General features: G+C 51.3%; 1 protein-coding gene and 1 long non-coding RNA gene across 2 annotated transcripts in view; one reads left to right on the top strand and one right to left on the bottom strand.

Moving 5' to 3' along the window:
* Nucleotides 1-1,859, top strand: part of LOC114691964 — a 29,317-nt gene extending 27,458 nt beyond the window's left edge. The window contains exon 5 of the long non-coding RNA XR_003734308.2: nucleotides 1,634-1,859. This is a non-coding gene — a long non-coding RNA (uncharacterized LOC114691964). The remainder of the gene's footprint in view (nucleotides 1-1,633) is intronic.
* Pif1 (PIF1 5'-to-3' DNA helicase) lies at nucleotides 1,848-9,065 on the bottom strand. Its single transcript, XM_028867563.2, is given in 14 exon segments — nucleotides 1,848-2,481; nucleotides 2,688-2,707; nucleotides 2,710-2,749; nucleotides 2,751-2,879; nucleotides 3,679-3,824; nucleotides 3,924-4,011; nucleotides 4,852-4,958; nucleotides 5,218-5,357; nucleotides 6,768-6,874; nucleotides 6,997-7,111; nucleotides 7,218-7,371; nucleotides 7,451-7,576; nucleotides 7,663-7,795; nucleotides 8,139-9,065. Coding segments are annotated over 14 exon segments (1,911 nt in total). The 5' UTR covers nucleotides 8,685-9,065; the 3' UTR covers nucleotides 1,848-2,421.
* Nucleotides 9,066-14,960: the final 5,895 nt, after the last annotated feature.

A 14,960-nucleotide genomic window follows, 5' to 3' on the forward strand; every position in this document is an offset into this window, starting at 1 on the left:
GCTTCCTAGCTCCTGTTTCTTAAGATGGTGCTGTGGGGAAAGGCAGAAAGGAGGGGCCTTGAGACTGGGGAGAGAGCCCCCTGGGAGCACCCAGAAGGTGACAGGATTACCGGGGTATGAGGCACCTAGATAGGCTGCCCTTCCTCCCTCTACCCCGGACGTCATTGTTGCTTGTGGATCCTGGTCATGGTCACTGCAGGTGTCAGTAGCCACGACAAAGCCCTGGGTGATGTGGCTGAACCTGCGTCATGCTCAGTGTGGAGAGTCTTGACTCCTGACTGAGGTGTGAGATTTCACTCTACCCCTCAGGGATACACATTCCAGGATAGGTTAAATTAGATGCCCTCCACCCCAAATAAAGAACTGCTAGCTTTATTGCGTTTCCCTCAGGGGCAGGGATATCTGCAGCCCCTCAGGGAACATGCCAGCCTTTGTTGTCCAGGCCTTCCAGGAGCATCTTCACAAGGAGATTGCTAAGGAGAGGATTTCTGGGCACCCCGATGGTCTCAGGGAAAGGCATCTTTAAGCAGATCTTCTCATGGTGTGACTTCTCCTGGGAAGTAAGGAAACATTTCTTCACGGGCTAGAGAGAACTCAGTGGTTATCTGAGTGTGTAGTGCTATTTCAGAGGCCCCCAGTTCCATTCCCAGCACCCCGGTCAAGCGGCTCACAACCACCTGTACCTCCAGCTTCAGGGGGACCAGCCACCTCCTGCCTAACTGGCATCCTGAAGCTGGAGTTACAGGTGGCTGTAGCTATAACCAGATACAAGTGCTGGAAACCGAACTGCCGTCCTCTGTAAGAGCACAATGGGTTATTAACCACCAAGCCGTCTCTCTAGCCCCTCTACCATGCGATAGTTGTTGTTGATGGCCCTCTCCCTATCCGCCTGGAAAGCCAGAGTCTCAGGGAGAGTCCGAACTTTGTCCTACACTCACCTTGTTGGTCCATCACCTGTCACCACCTTCAGATACCTCGGGTTTTCAGATGACGGTTGCTATGGACAAAGCCTCACAGGCCTCACACCAGGTTGCTGTGATCTAGGACCGCGTGGTGGCTGAACAAACATCTCTGTGTTTACCCCCTCAGTGAGGGAGAGAGACCAGGCAGGAGTCACAGTTATACAATTCACAAGTTTATTTGGCCTAAATAAACACAACCTGAGAACATTCATTTCAGTGCCCTAAACACTACCTCTCCCCTCAAAACAGCACATTTTGCAGCGTCTGTTCTCAGGACAGGCTCAGAAGGGTGTTTACTCAGGGCTGTGTTAGGCTGAGCTCAGCTGTGAAGGTAAGTAAACCTCTGTCTTGGGTTTGTGTCTGGCCTGTATCCCCTCTAGGCTCCTGCCATGGCTTGGATGGTTTTCCTCATGGGTTTACGCGCTGGAAGCTTGGTCCCTAGTGCAGCAGCGTTAAGATGATGTAACTCTTGGGGCTGGAGAGATGGCTCAGTGGTTAAGAGCACTGACTGCTCTTCCAGAGGGCCCGGGTTCAATTCCCAGCACTCACATGGCAGCTCACAACTGTCTGTAACTCCAGTTCCAGGGTACCCGACACCCTCACACAGACATACATACCCTAATACACATAAAATAAAAATAAATAAATTATAAGATGATGTAACTCTTTAGGAGATGGATCGCGGATGGAAGGTGAGGAAGGCCCGGGGGTCCTGCCCTCAGGAGTGGATGGATGCTGTTCCAGTCTCCCGCTGCTTGTCTCGTTATGTGGTTATGCCTGCACATGGACCTGCTGTGTGGTGCCAACTGCCACGAAGTCCCAGCACAGCTAAGTACAGACTGGTTCCGTGTTCTTAGTCTTCTAGAATTGTGAATTAAATAAACCTTTTTTTTTTCCATCAAGTACCCAGCCTTGTGTATTTTGTTAAAATAACACAAAGAAAAATTAAAACAGACCCCCGGGGCTGGCAAGATTGTTCATGAGGTAAAAGTGCTTGCCGCCAAGCCCCACGACCTGAATTTAACCCCCAGGACCCACACGGGGAAAGGGAAAACCAACTCCCTCAAGTTTTCCTCTGATCTTCCCATGTACACAAAATAAATAAGTGCAATGGGCTAAGACAGGCCCTGCCTGTGGGGTGTGATGCGGCCGCTGAAGTACCTGTCTCCACTGCCTCCCCAGTCTACGGCTCAGAACTCTGTGGCTGCTTGTCCAGCCCTGCAGAGAGCTTTGTCCTCTGGAACAATCACCATTTCCAACGTCTGACCCTGGAAGTAGTTTCCCCAGGGAAAGGGGTGAGGCTGAGACAAAGCTGGTAAATGGGGAACCATGTCCTTCCCCCCACCAGAAGGCTGGATGAGGGAAGAAACACAGGCCCTCCCCCAGTTATTCCCTAGGGCCTTGACCCACGAAGAAGCCGCAAGTTGGGTAGTCCACTGTTCGTCTTCTTTCAGCCGAGTCAGAGGTTTGGGTCCATGTTCTCCAGATCAGAGTCTGCTGCCTCATCATCCTGGGACTCCTAGGTCCGAACCAGAAAGCCAGTCACAAGTGTGTGCCCATCCCATTCCCAGGGCCACAGCCTGAGGGCCAACACCTCTTTCTGTCTCCACCCCAAAGGAGTCAGTAGAAAGATTTGCTGCCGTAGGGGGTCTACCTACCAGGCCTTCCCTTGGCCCTTCTAAGCCTGCCCACACCCAGAAAGCCCATCTTCAGGCGACTCCTTACCAGACGCAGGCCCCTGCCCGCCGCAGGGTGGTATAGAAATGTAGCACTCGGGAGTCACAGCGGAACCACCGTGGGGTCAAAGTCCAGCACGCGGAGGCCCTGTAGGCTGCGGGCCCTGGACAGGGCCACATAGGCTTGACCGCTGGCAAACACGCGGCCCAGAGAGATCTCCACACAGTCCAGAGACATGCCCTGGGTGAGGGAGGGACAGCCAAAGCCAACTTAGCCTGAGGTCTCTTGCATTCGAATGACTTTTATCAGCCTATCCGGAGTCTCAAACAAGGGAGAGCTGAGAACCAGTTGGGTCTGAATATGAGGGGACAGGAATCCAGGGTAAGAGTTGAGGGACAGGGTAAGAGAAAGAGGTCTAGCCATGGTTTAAACAGGTACAGAGCTAAATCTGTACGGAGCTGAACTCCGTCCCTCCACTAGCTGTAGGTTTTTTTAGAATCTTGGTTTTCTGCCTTATGTAACACCAACTATTACTGGTTGTATCTGTACTTCATATGGTTGTTACAGGGATTAACCTATTCCAGTCATGGTCAGGAAATGGTAGAGGAACGCCTAGAGACGGGGAGAAGGATGTAGACTAGGAAGTGCGCTAGAAAAGCTTAGGGCTAGGGGTGTGGCTCAGCTGGTATCACACTTGCCTAATAGGCATGAAGGCCTGGGTTCAATCCCCAGCACCCACATAAACTAGATGTCAGGGCGCATACTTGTAAAACCAGATTTCAGGAGACTGAGGTAGGAAGATCTGAAGTTCAGATTGCTACATAATGAGTTTGAGGCTAGCCTGGGCTACATGAGACCCCATGGAAAGAGGGGGAAAGGAAGGAAGATCGGTAGGTTTATTTTGTTCTGATCTGGAACATTCCATTCAAGGGCTATTCAGTCCCTCCTAAAACCTTTAAGACACATTCCAGAATGCCCCAGCATATCCTGCCCACTCTCTGCCCTGTTTTGCCCACCCCTGCACTGGGTAGTCAGTCACCTGGCTTTTGTGGATGGACATTGCCCAGGCCAGCTGTAAGGGAAGCTGCTGCCGGCTGAGGAACTGGCCCCCAGTGACCTGTATCGTCCAGCGGTCCATGCGAATGACCTCAGTGACCCCACACAGGAACCGTACCTGGGGAAGCCCTGAGGAAGGCACGGAGAGGTCCCACCTTTTAGCCACCCTGTGACTTGTCCTGCCGTGAAATAAACCCAGGCAGTACGATCCCCTCCATCATCACTCACCTCTCCCTTCTGACTCAAACCCAACGACCACTCCCCGGGCTCCATTCACCAGGCCCCGAGACACTGACAAGTTCTTCACCAGCATGACCTGACGAGGAGAAAGTGCAGGGATGGCGGGGGACCCACCTTGTTCCTGATTCCTCTCTGGCACTTAGGGTTCAGAGAGAGAAGGAAGGCTCTCATGGAGTTGAGTCCCAGTTCTGAGCATGACTCCAGCTGACTGTGACCTCTCGGACAAGCTGTCTGTTTTCCTGGAACTATCTTGGCCTTATCTTGTGTCAGAGGGGCTTACTAGTCATCCAATTGCCTGGCAAGCAGGTGCTAAAGCAAGGAGGGCAACCTGCACCCCAGGACTTGAGAAGAGTTAGATCTAGCTGGGTGTGGTGGCGCACGCCTTTGTCCCAGCACTCAGGAAGCAGAGGCAGGCGGATCTCTGTGAGTTCAAGGCCACCATGGTCAACCTAACAAGTGCCAGGCCAGCTGGGACTACATGGTTATCCTGTTTTAAAAAAAAGGAGGAGGGGGGATTACGTCTGCTAAGAAGACCACAAACCTTGAGGAATGACACCAGCTCCTGCCTCCTCTCTTTCAGGCATGCTGGCCGCATCCCCCGTGTGTGCCCCGTGGACACACCCCGTTCTTGCCCATCCCATAAAGGAGGAGTCAGAACCTGCCCATCTATAAGGGCATCTATCTACTACTATAGACCACCACAGAGGAGCCACGGCACCTGGGAACTGAGCTTCAGAAAGGGAAACTGACTTGCCCCACGTGGCAGGGCTTGGCAGGGCTCTTGATGTTGAAGAGAGAAGGGGAGAGCTGAAGACGGGACAGTGCGGGAAAGTGGTCAGAGCAGGACCATCCACTACCGAGTGGCCTTGGTAGAGTGTTAATAATCAGAGGTCCCTCCACCCCGCTCCTTTCTCACCTGAGCCCCCAGCTTTAACTGAAGAACACGACTAGCAGGACACTGGGCGTCCAGGGTCCGGGCGAGCTCGGGGTCACTGTCGATGGCCTCAAAGCTGTGTATCTCACCTGAAAAAAAGGAGAATTGGAAAAACTTACTGACTCGTGACTCAGCTTGCAAAAATGTATTAGATCAAGATGGTTTCTGGGAAAGGACTAGGGACAGATCAGCTGGGGCCTTGGAATCAGCTCACCACAGCTTTTGGGTGACAGTTTCATCTGTAAATGTACATAGAACACGGGCCCAGTTTTCTGGGGATGTGGGGGGGGCAGGAGGGTTTGACGGCCCCTCCCAGCTGGTTTCGCCAGGCCCAAGCTTTCTGTTTACCTGGTAGCTCCTTCAGCCGCTTCTCATTGGTAAGGGCCACATCGTCCTGGTGGGTGCAGAGTCTTGTGGCGACAATTCCATCTCTTCCCACCTTATGGGCAGCTGTGGCCCTGAGCTGGCGGGTCACTTCATCTGAACATCTGTGGGGGCTGCACGGTCAGACCAGAGATCCCCTGGACACCAGAAAAGGTGGGGGGCAGTATGGTCTGCTGCACAGGCCAAGCCTTGGGACCCAAAAAGGGCACCAGGACAGGATTTGCTGCTACCCAACCCCCAGCCAGTCTGCTTGTCCCTCAGATGTGGACAGTGAGCGTGGGAATAAGAATGCTGGACTCTGAAAACAGATGCAGCTGCTCCTGTGTCTGCCCCGAGAGGAACTGGCCACCTCGGAACCCACAGTGCTCCTGAAGAAGCAGGATATCATGAGTGAGCTCGGGCCAGAGGTTTGCAGGCCTGGGACAAGACACTGGTGTTGATGCCCTGTAAAACAGTCTATCCTATCATCAAACTGGCCTTTAGGGTACAATCTTCTAGCCACTTGCCTGCTGCCTTGGCTGAAATAGCTAGCCTGAGTATTTTTTTTTTCTCATGTGTGTGTGTGTGTGTGTGTGTGTGTGTGTGTGTGTGTGTAGAAAAATGCTTGCACTTTTACAGGCTGGAAGTAAATGTTTTACTTTTAGCCTTTCTTTCCCCTGAGACAGGGTCTCACTATGTAGGTCTGTCTGTCTATCCTGGAACTCACTCTGTAGACCAGGCTGGCCTCGAAATCACAGAGGCCTGCCTCTGTCTCCAGAGTACTGGGATTAAAAGCCTGTGCCACTATACCCAGCACTTTTTTTTTTAATCTCTTTTATTTCTTTGTTTGTTGAGATAGGTCTCTCACTAAACCTGGAGCTTACTCACCAGGCCAGCAAGCTCAGGAATTCTCCTGTCTTGACCTTCCCAGCACAGGGATTTACAGGCATGTGCTGTCACTCCCAGCTTTTTACATGGGCACTGGGGAATCCAAACTCGGGTCCACAGGCTTGTGTAGCAGGCACTTTACTGACTGATCCACCTCCCCAGCCTGCTTGCCTGTGTTTCTATGTGAGGTATGGTATTGATGGTAGGTTTGATGTTTGGTTTGGGTTAGTTTTGTTTTTTTGAGGTAGTGTCTCCCTAAACAGCCCAGGCTAGCCTCAAACTCACGATGCTACCTCAGCCTCTTGCATCTTGTGTGTTGTGTGCTACAGTGCTCAATGCTATAACATTCTTGACTACATTCTATCCTAAGTTGGCCAGTGTCCTGTCCAAATCTTGTTTTCCTATACAGACTACTTGCTCCTGAGGACAAGTATCTCTCCCACTTCCCTGGACCCAGCTGTGGTTACCAAAGCCTGTAAATCCTAGGACTGAAGGCGTGAAAGCAAGAGGATCAGTAGTTCAAGGTCATCCTTGGCCACATAGTAACTTCTAGACCAGCCTAGGCTACACCAGGTCCTCCGCCCCTGAACAAACAATGTAGACCCATCCTTGCATCCTCATCCCACGGGCCCTTTTCCAGTACCCACCTGCCCAGCCTCACAGCTTGCAGCAGAGAGATGAAGGTCTGATCTGCCTGTCTCCATACCTCAGTCAGCTCCAGAGTCACTGGCACACATCTCCTCCAGCTCTTGGCCTGGTGGGGCAGGATAGAGGTTAAGTCAGGAAGCAGAAAAGACTCCCCCCAGAAGCATAGGGTCGGAGTCAGGGTGTAACTCCTCCAAAAGCACAGGTCAGGGGCCAGGGTGTGACCAGTACCTGGAAGCAGAATCGAGGGTGCTGGGAGCCTTTGGTCACTGGTGGCAACTGTAGGAAGTCCCCACAGATGATGAGCTGGATCCCTCCGAATGGCTTCTTCTGTTGCCGGACAGCTCTGGATAGGAGCAGAGAATGCTTTAGTAGAGAGGTTGGGTGGGCAGGCTCCTTGGGGACATCATCAGATTCAAACCTCAGTGACTGCCCTTGCTGAACATACTAACCTGGCCACAGCTTCCAGCTTGTCAAACAAGTCTGCCTCTACCATGGAGATCTCATCAATGACCAACCGTTGGCAGTTCAGCCAGCCCTGCCGCACACCTGGCCGATGGGCCAGGGCCACACACTGGGCCAGGGGAGCCTGACCTGAGCCGATGCCTATGAGTGACACTATTCAGTCTTTGCCGGAACCCTAGCCCCTTGATCTCTCCCTCCTTTCCCATAGGCTCGCACTTACCTGCAAAGGCATGAAGGGTGGTGCCCCCGATGTGGCAAGCTGCTACCCCAGTGCTGGCAGTGGCTACAGTGCCAGTAGGGGGCAGGGAGCCCAGGATATGCTTCAGCAAATAGGACTTTCCTGTCCCTGGACAGTAGGCAAAGTCAGGGTTGCCTGCTCCTCCATGCCACCCCAGGGCTACCCCAACCTCCACCCCATTCTATGTCTGTTACCTGCACTCCCAGTGAAGAAAATGCTCTGGCCTTTCAGGACTGCCCGCAGCACAGCAGCCTGCTCCTCGGAAAGCTTCGGTTTGCTGGAGCGCATGCTCAGCTTCTTCACAGGCAGCGGCCACCTTGGAGCTTCCTGGAAGGAACAAGGGCTATCTCAGAACCTTCTGCTATGCCACTTGGTCTGTAGGCATTGCAAGACAGCCCTTCGCCTTGCTGTGGACTTCACTTGGAACTTCGAGCACGTCTGGTTCATCTGGAGTTCGTCCCAACAAACACTAGCCTCCACCTCCCGCATTTCACCAGTTCAGTGCCAGGCATCTTAGATCGGTGACCATACCTGATCGAATGCTGTACGATGGGCATTTCAGATCACCAGAAGTCCCCTTAATATTGCCGACCACCTTTCCCCAAACTTAGGCCTCCTGGGTCTTTTCCATCCTCAACAACAGCCCATGTATTCCCTTTCTGGTCCTCACCGTACTAGGCTTTGATTCTGTTGGCTGCTTCTCCAGAGAGGAATCTGGAGCCCGGGTGGCCACAGCACGCCGCAGTTCCTCCGGTTGCACTGGACTGATGGTGACAAAGTCTCGAGGTCGCGGGCCGAGCAGTTGTGCGCGGGCAGAGGCGGGTCCTGGCCCGGGGGCAGCCGCCAGCTTCAGGCGCAGCGTGCGCAGGAAGCGGCGCAGGCGCTCCGGGGGACAGTCGGAGAGCAGCAGCTGCACTGAGCCAGCCCGGGGGACACCATCCACTGGGAGCCGCAGCGTGCTGCGCCCGGCCGCAGCGAAGCGGGTGAAGAGGCGCACGGCGCGTAGCGGGAAGCAGCGTGGGCGCCCCGCAGGTCCTGGTGCCTGCAGTCGCAGCATTAACTCGCGGCGTTCGTTTCGACCTAGGCTCAGGTCGGCAGTGCGCAGGGCCTGGCGCTTGCGAGGCTGCCCTCCAGGACTCAGCTCCTCCACGGCCACCCGGCACCGCAGCTCCGCGTCGTCACATTCACCTGTCGCCGCCTGGGTGCTAGAAAGCATCTCCAGTGCCTCTGCAGGCGTGCAGAGACCGGAGCACACAAGTTATGGAAAATCGGGATGTTATAGGTGGTATGGATACCGTGACTAGCAAAACAAAACACCAAAACAAAAAACAAAAAAACTGTCCAGAACACTAAGGGGGTCGAGGAAGTTGTCACTAGTAGCAGAAGGAGCCACCAAGATACTACAAGCACTCTGGGACGAGGAGAAAACAAATACTCTAGAAATGTCCTCTGCTGCAGTTCTTTGGAGCGGTGGAAGGTGGCGTCAAATGCGCTTAGGGCTGGCGAGCCTCAGTTGTCCTGCAATGGCCACATCAGAAAGGGATTCCTGCTCAGAAAAGCCTGCTTGAGGAGACCCACCCAGGCCAGTGTGGAACCCACCCAGGTGGGACTCGTCAGGGACCTGTGAAGGAAGCAGAGCAATCACACATTGGGCGATGGGAAGAAAACTGGCTGGAGGTGGAAACGGGCTGAGACAGGCACATCCCCTTCATCAACTAACTAGTAGGTATCTTGGGTCAGTGTGATTCCCGTGCTTTGGAAAGGATGCACGTTTAGCTAGAGAATTTATGAAACCTCCGGGCCCAGTAATCCACTGTCTCTCCGTCCGACCCACTCATCTATACCTCTTCCGTCGAGGATCCCTAAAATAAACCCGTTCTTTGCCTCCCACCTCAGGGATCCAACTCACTTGTTGCTTTCGGAGGAAAAATCAGACAAGAACCGGCCGGCAGCAAAGCTACAGTACTAAGAACATTCAAATACTGGAAATAAGAAAATCACCCTATCGCCGGCCTGGTCTCTAAATTCTCTAGCCAATCAGGGATAGGGGCGTGGCCACGGGCGGGCCTTTCCTCGGCCTTCAACTCTGGGTGGCTCATTGTGTTGGAGGAGCGTGCGTTTGGAGTTACACGAGTGGGCGTGGTGGGGTAGGGAAGCCGCTGCGGCTGCGCGGCGCGTGGCGTACTGTCACCCAAAGCGACTCTGAAGATTTGAGAAGCCTTCTATTGACACTGTCCCCGACACCTGATTGCTTGGCCTTAGGGAAAATCTTCCTCGTCCCTTGCACATCCTGTTCCACCCACAGAACCATTGTCGTCTTCTGGGTAGGCCATTTCTCTTGCCAGCCAAGTCGGCTTCCCTGTTCCCTGATTCTTTTCACCCTTCTCTGTCCTCCTAAGAATTATTCTATACACTTGTCTCTTTTACCCTGCTGAGACCTGTCGGTAAAGAACTTTAAGACCAGTGTCAGGTGTCCAGAGAGTAGCGAACGAGTCCTTGTCCTCAGGGAATTCTTACTCCTCTTGTTGCGCTCAGAGAATTTAATCTCTTTCGGTTGGGGTCTTGCTACACTGTGTAGGCTGGTCTTGAATTCCAGGGCTCAATGGATCTTCCTTCAGCCCCCTAAGTAGCTGTGACTGCAGGCGCCTGACACGATCCAGCTTTGAAAACTTACTTATAATTATTATTTTTCCTTCACTGAAGTTTGAAATTACCTAGCTGGAAGGGTGAGTCGAGCCACCTCATTTTACAGATAATGATAACCACTACAGACTAAATTGCCACCCCCTCGTTTCTTCTCCCCTTCCCCTCTTCAGGATATCGTGTATGATGGCTGACCTCAAACTTATCAAAGTTGCTACTTGCAGGGACATGATACTGAGTTTCTAATCTTTCTGTTTCCATCTAAATGTGATTCCATGCATCTACCACCACAACCAGCTAGTTATGAGGTACAAAATGTACAACCATAGTTACATTCTATATTCAAATTTTTTCTTCTTTAAGAATGATTTTATGTTGGTGGCACACGCCTTTAATCCCAGCACTCGGGAGGCAGAGCCAGGCGGATCTCTGTGAGTTCGAGGCCAGCCTGGGCTACCAAGTGAGCTCCAGGAAAGGCACAAAGCTACACAGAGAAACCCTGTCTCGAAAAAACAAAAAAAAAAAGAATGATTTTATGTGTATGAATGTTTTGCCTGCATGTGTACCACTTGTGTGCCCGTGGAATGCCTTGCAACTGGTGGTTGTGAGCCACCGTATGGGTTCTGGAAATCGAACCCAGGTCCTCTGCAAAACCAACATGTGCTCTTTACTGCTGAGCCATCTCTCTAACCCACAAAACCTTTTCATCAGAACTGGAGAAACGGCTCAGAAGTTAAAAGCACTTGTTCTCAGCATTTACATAGTAGCTCACAACCTTCTGTTCCAAGGGATCCAACACCTTCTGGTACACAATACAAGCATGTAGGCAAAACAATCACATACATATATGTGTATATGTATATGTATGTGTGTGTGTATATATATATATATATATATATATATATATATTTAAATAAATATTTAAAAAAAAAAACTTTTTCACCATCTCACAGGTAAATGCACCTACCACCAAGCCTGACAACCTGAATTTGATCCCAGGGACCCATATGGTTGATAGAGAGAACCAGCTCTGTCCTCCACATTTGCTCTCTCTCTCTCTCTCTCTCTCTCTCTTCTCTCTCTCTCTCTCTCTCACACACACACACACACACACACACACACACACACACAACTGTAATCTTGTTTTGTTTTGTTTTTGAGTCACAGTTTCTCTGTATAACAGTCCTGGTTGTCCTGGAACTCGCTTTGTAGACCAGGCTGGTGTCGAACTCACAGAGATCCGTCTGCCTCTGCCTCCTAATGCTGGGATTAAAGGTGTGTGACACCACTCCCCACCGAGAGCTTATTTTGTATATCTATTTAGTTGTGCTGGTGATAAAATCCAGGGCCAAACACATGCTGGTCAAATGCTCTACCACCGAGAAAGACCACTAGTCCCACTATTTGTTTTCTTTTGTGTTTTTGTTTTTTTTTTTTTGTTTGAGTCAGGGTTTCTCTGTGTAGTCCTGGCTGTCCTGGAACTCACTCTGTAGACGAGGCTAGCCTTGAACTCAGAGATCTCCACCTGCCTCTGCCTCCTAAGTTATGGAATTGAAGGTGTGAACCACCACCGTCAGGCTTCTTTTGGGTTTTGGGTTTTTGAGATAGGGTCTTGCTATACAGTTCAGACTGGTCTAGGACATGCTATGGTACAGTCCCAGCTGGTCTTGCGCTAGCAATTCTGCCTATGCCTCCTAAGAGCTAGGGTTACATGATGTCACCATGCCTGATCGTGTGTGTGTGTGTGTGTGTGTGTGTGTGTGTGTGTGTGTGTGTGTGTGAAGTTTTGGAGTTGGTGTTTTTTTTTTTTTTTTTTTTTTTTACTATTAAATTGATTCATTTTATGTGTCTGTTTTGCCTGAATGTAAGAATGTGTACCATGTGTCTTCCGAGGTCAGAAGAGAGCGTTGGAGCCCCTGGAACTGGAGTTACTGATGGTTGTGAGCCACCTTGTGATTGCTTGGAATGGAATCCAGGTCCTCTGTAAGAGCCATCTCTTCAGTCCAAGCATCTACGTTTTCTGACTTATATTTTAATTTCTTTTAAATAAGCACGTGGGCAAGGGTTTATGGGATATTCTAGGTACGATTCGGTATTATTTGAACGTGTTAGACATTTTTCCCACCTAAGTTTTTGTAAGGGCAACAACAGCGAGTCCTTGTAAGAAAAGAAACCCAGAGCTCAATTTGGCCACTCTAGAGAATTAACGTTACTTGGACTCCGCCCTCCTGCCCGCCCTAGCTCTGGGGTTTTGTCATTTGGGTCTTGATTGACGGACACAGAGGGGCGGAGCCAGGGGGAGTTCATACAACCGCGGTCCAACTTCCTTCTTCGCTGCTTTGGGTTGTAGTGCGCATATGCGATGCTGTGTTTGCTGCTACCGCTGAGGTCACTTTCGAGGGAGGCACAAAGCTGCTTTTGAATGTCCTTTTCTAAACCCAATCCAGGGTTGGAGGCACACATTTGAAGGGAGGGGTTTCTCCCTTATAAAATTTCCTCTTGTAGAACTCTTTCCAGGTCTTACCCGTTCTCTCCCACAGCAAGGTCCCAGTCCACTCTAAAAAACAACTGTAACTTTAGCAAAGGGCGGTATCATGTGATACTAAAAAGAGCACCACCCCTCCGGGACCTTAGGATCCTTTCCCTCCAAGTTTTTGCCTTCCCTCTTCCTCAATCCGAAGCTTGCAAAGAGAATGTGGTTAGAAGAGATGAACGAGGAAAGAGTATTGATTTTATGATTTTTGTATCTTCCAGAGCACAAACCAGGCACAGTGGCTCACACCTCTAATCGCACTTTGGGGACGCTGAGGTAGAAGCCAGCCTAGCCTACAGTGTGAGACCCAGTCTCAAAAGCAAAATATTCACACCCACATACATAAACACAATCCCCAAACAGAGTAGGACTTCACTTCCTACTGCTTCCTTACCTTGCTAGGGGTTCACTCTCCCCCTTCCCCCCACAACGCCTCTGCCTCTCCGCCCCCGCTTCTCCCCTTTCCCATATACACACCTCTGTCCCTGTCTCTTTCAATTTAATGACTTAATTATCATTTGCTGACTATCAATATTTTACCTGAGCCTGCCCGTCTTCACTCAGCTTCCCGATAGCGCTCGATGTCAAACTCACTTTCTCCAGAAAAGAGCTTTTAGTCTTCTCCAGCGCCACTGGACACACCTGCTTTTCTCCTGTCCTCACTAAGTAGCACCAACATTTGGGGCTTCTAGTTGAAACCCTACACCGTATCTTTGATGCCCTCCTCACCTACTACTGAAACTTGATCTTCCTCCAACATGTATTTAGAGTCTATTAATTTCCTCCTGTCCTCATTCCTCATCCTGTGGTTAGAAGGCATCACCTCTACCCTGAATTACAGCAATAGTCGCCTAGCCACCTGGAGTCCCAGCTTCCACTCTTATAATAACCCATTCTCCAAGAAGCAGTAAGCACGATTGTTTGTTTGTTTGTTTGTTTGTAGACAGGGTTTCTCTGTGTAGCCTTTGCTACCCTGGAACTCACTCTGTAGATCAGGCTGGCCTTGAACTCACAGAGATCCGCCTGCCTCTGCCTCCCAAGTGCTGGGATTACAAGCCTGGTACAAGTGGGATTTTATTTGGAGTTGTTTACCTTCCTGTTTAAGGACTTCATGCAGGAAGGAATGTTTCAATCTTGGAGGAAGCCGTTATACAACACTGGGGGCCTGGTGCATTGTTTTCTTCATCCTTCAAAAAATTATTCTATTATATTATATCTGCAGGTATGTCTCTGCACCACTTACATGCCTGGTACCTGAAGAGTCCAGAACAGAGCCTCAGATCCCCCTAGAACTGGAGTTACAGACAGTTGTGAGCCACTATATGGCTTCTGAGAATCAAACCTGGGTCCTAACCAATGAGCCATCTCACTAGCCCTCTCCACCCTTTAGGTTAGGAATGAGCGGCAGTGTGCTCCACCCTCTCATGAAGAGCTGAAAAGGACCCAGGAGCCCAAAGGCCAGCAGAGGGCAGTGGAAGAGAAGCTTGGTTAACTGGGGTGGCCGAGGCTGAAGCAGCCAGAGTCAGAGGAGGTCACCATTGATCCATCCCACACGCACGAAATTCTGGGTGCTGTAGCATGGGGCACGCCTGACCAGGAAAGCTCGTGCGTGTGTCCACGCGTGCGTGCGCGATGCTGGAGTTTTGGCTGTGGCAGTCACCCCCAGGCCTCTGTTTCTCCAATATAAAATGAAAGTGCATGATAGAATTTAAAGGCTTCCTCGCTGGTCCCTTCACCCCACTCTCCAGCAACGTGGTCAGGTCAGGGCTGGAGGGAGTAAGGGTGATGAAATCACAGCTTGAGAGCCAAGGAGGGGCTGAACGAGGGAGAGGCGAGCATGGGAGTTTGGGATTTCAGAGAGCAGACCCTCCATAAAGGACTGGAGTCCCGACTCCGACTGTGGTCATAAACCCCAAGCTCATGGCCAGGGCCCCACCCAAACATTGCACAAACTAGAAACCATCGCCACTACTCCGACTTCGGGAGGAAAGAGGAGAAACCAGCCAGGCGGTGGTGGCGCAAGTCTTTCATCCTAGCACTTCCGAGGCAGAGGCAGGAGGATCTCTGTGAGTTTTAGGACAGCCAGGATTACTACACAGAAAACTCCGTCTCGAAAAACCAAAAGAAGAAAAAAAAAAAAGGAAAGAGGAGGGACCTCTTGGTGCACTCATTTCTGAACTGCCCTGGCAGCTGATCCAGTCCCACAACCCGGCCCCACTCGGTTAGGCAACCTCAAAGGCATCAACCACCCACCGCCTCCCAGGCTTGCCCTGCTAGCCGCGCCCCCGCCCCGCCTCCGCCCTGCCCCACCCCGCC

The sequence above is a fragment of the Peromyscus leucopus genome, chromosome 7 (genome assembly GCF_004664715.2).
Source record: "Peromyscus leucopus breed LL Stock chromosome 7, UCI_PerLeu_2.1, whole genome shotgun sequence".
NCBI lineage: Eukaryota > Metazoa > Chordata > Mammalia > Rodentia > Cricetidae > Peromyscus > Peromyscus leucopus.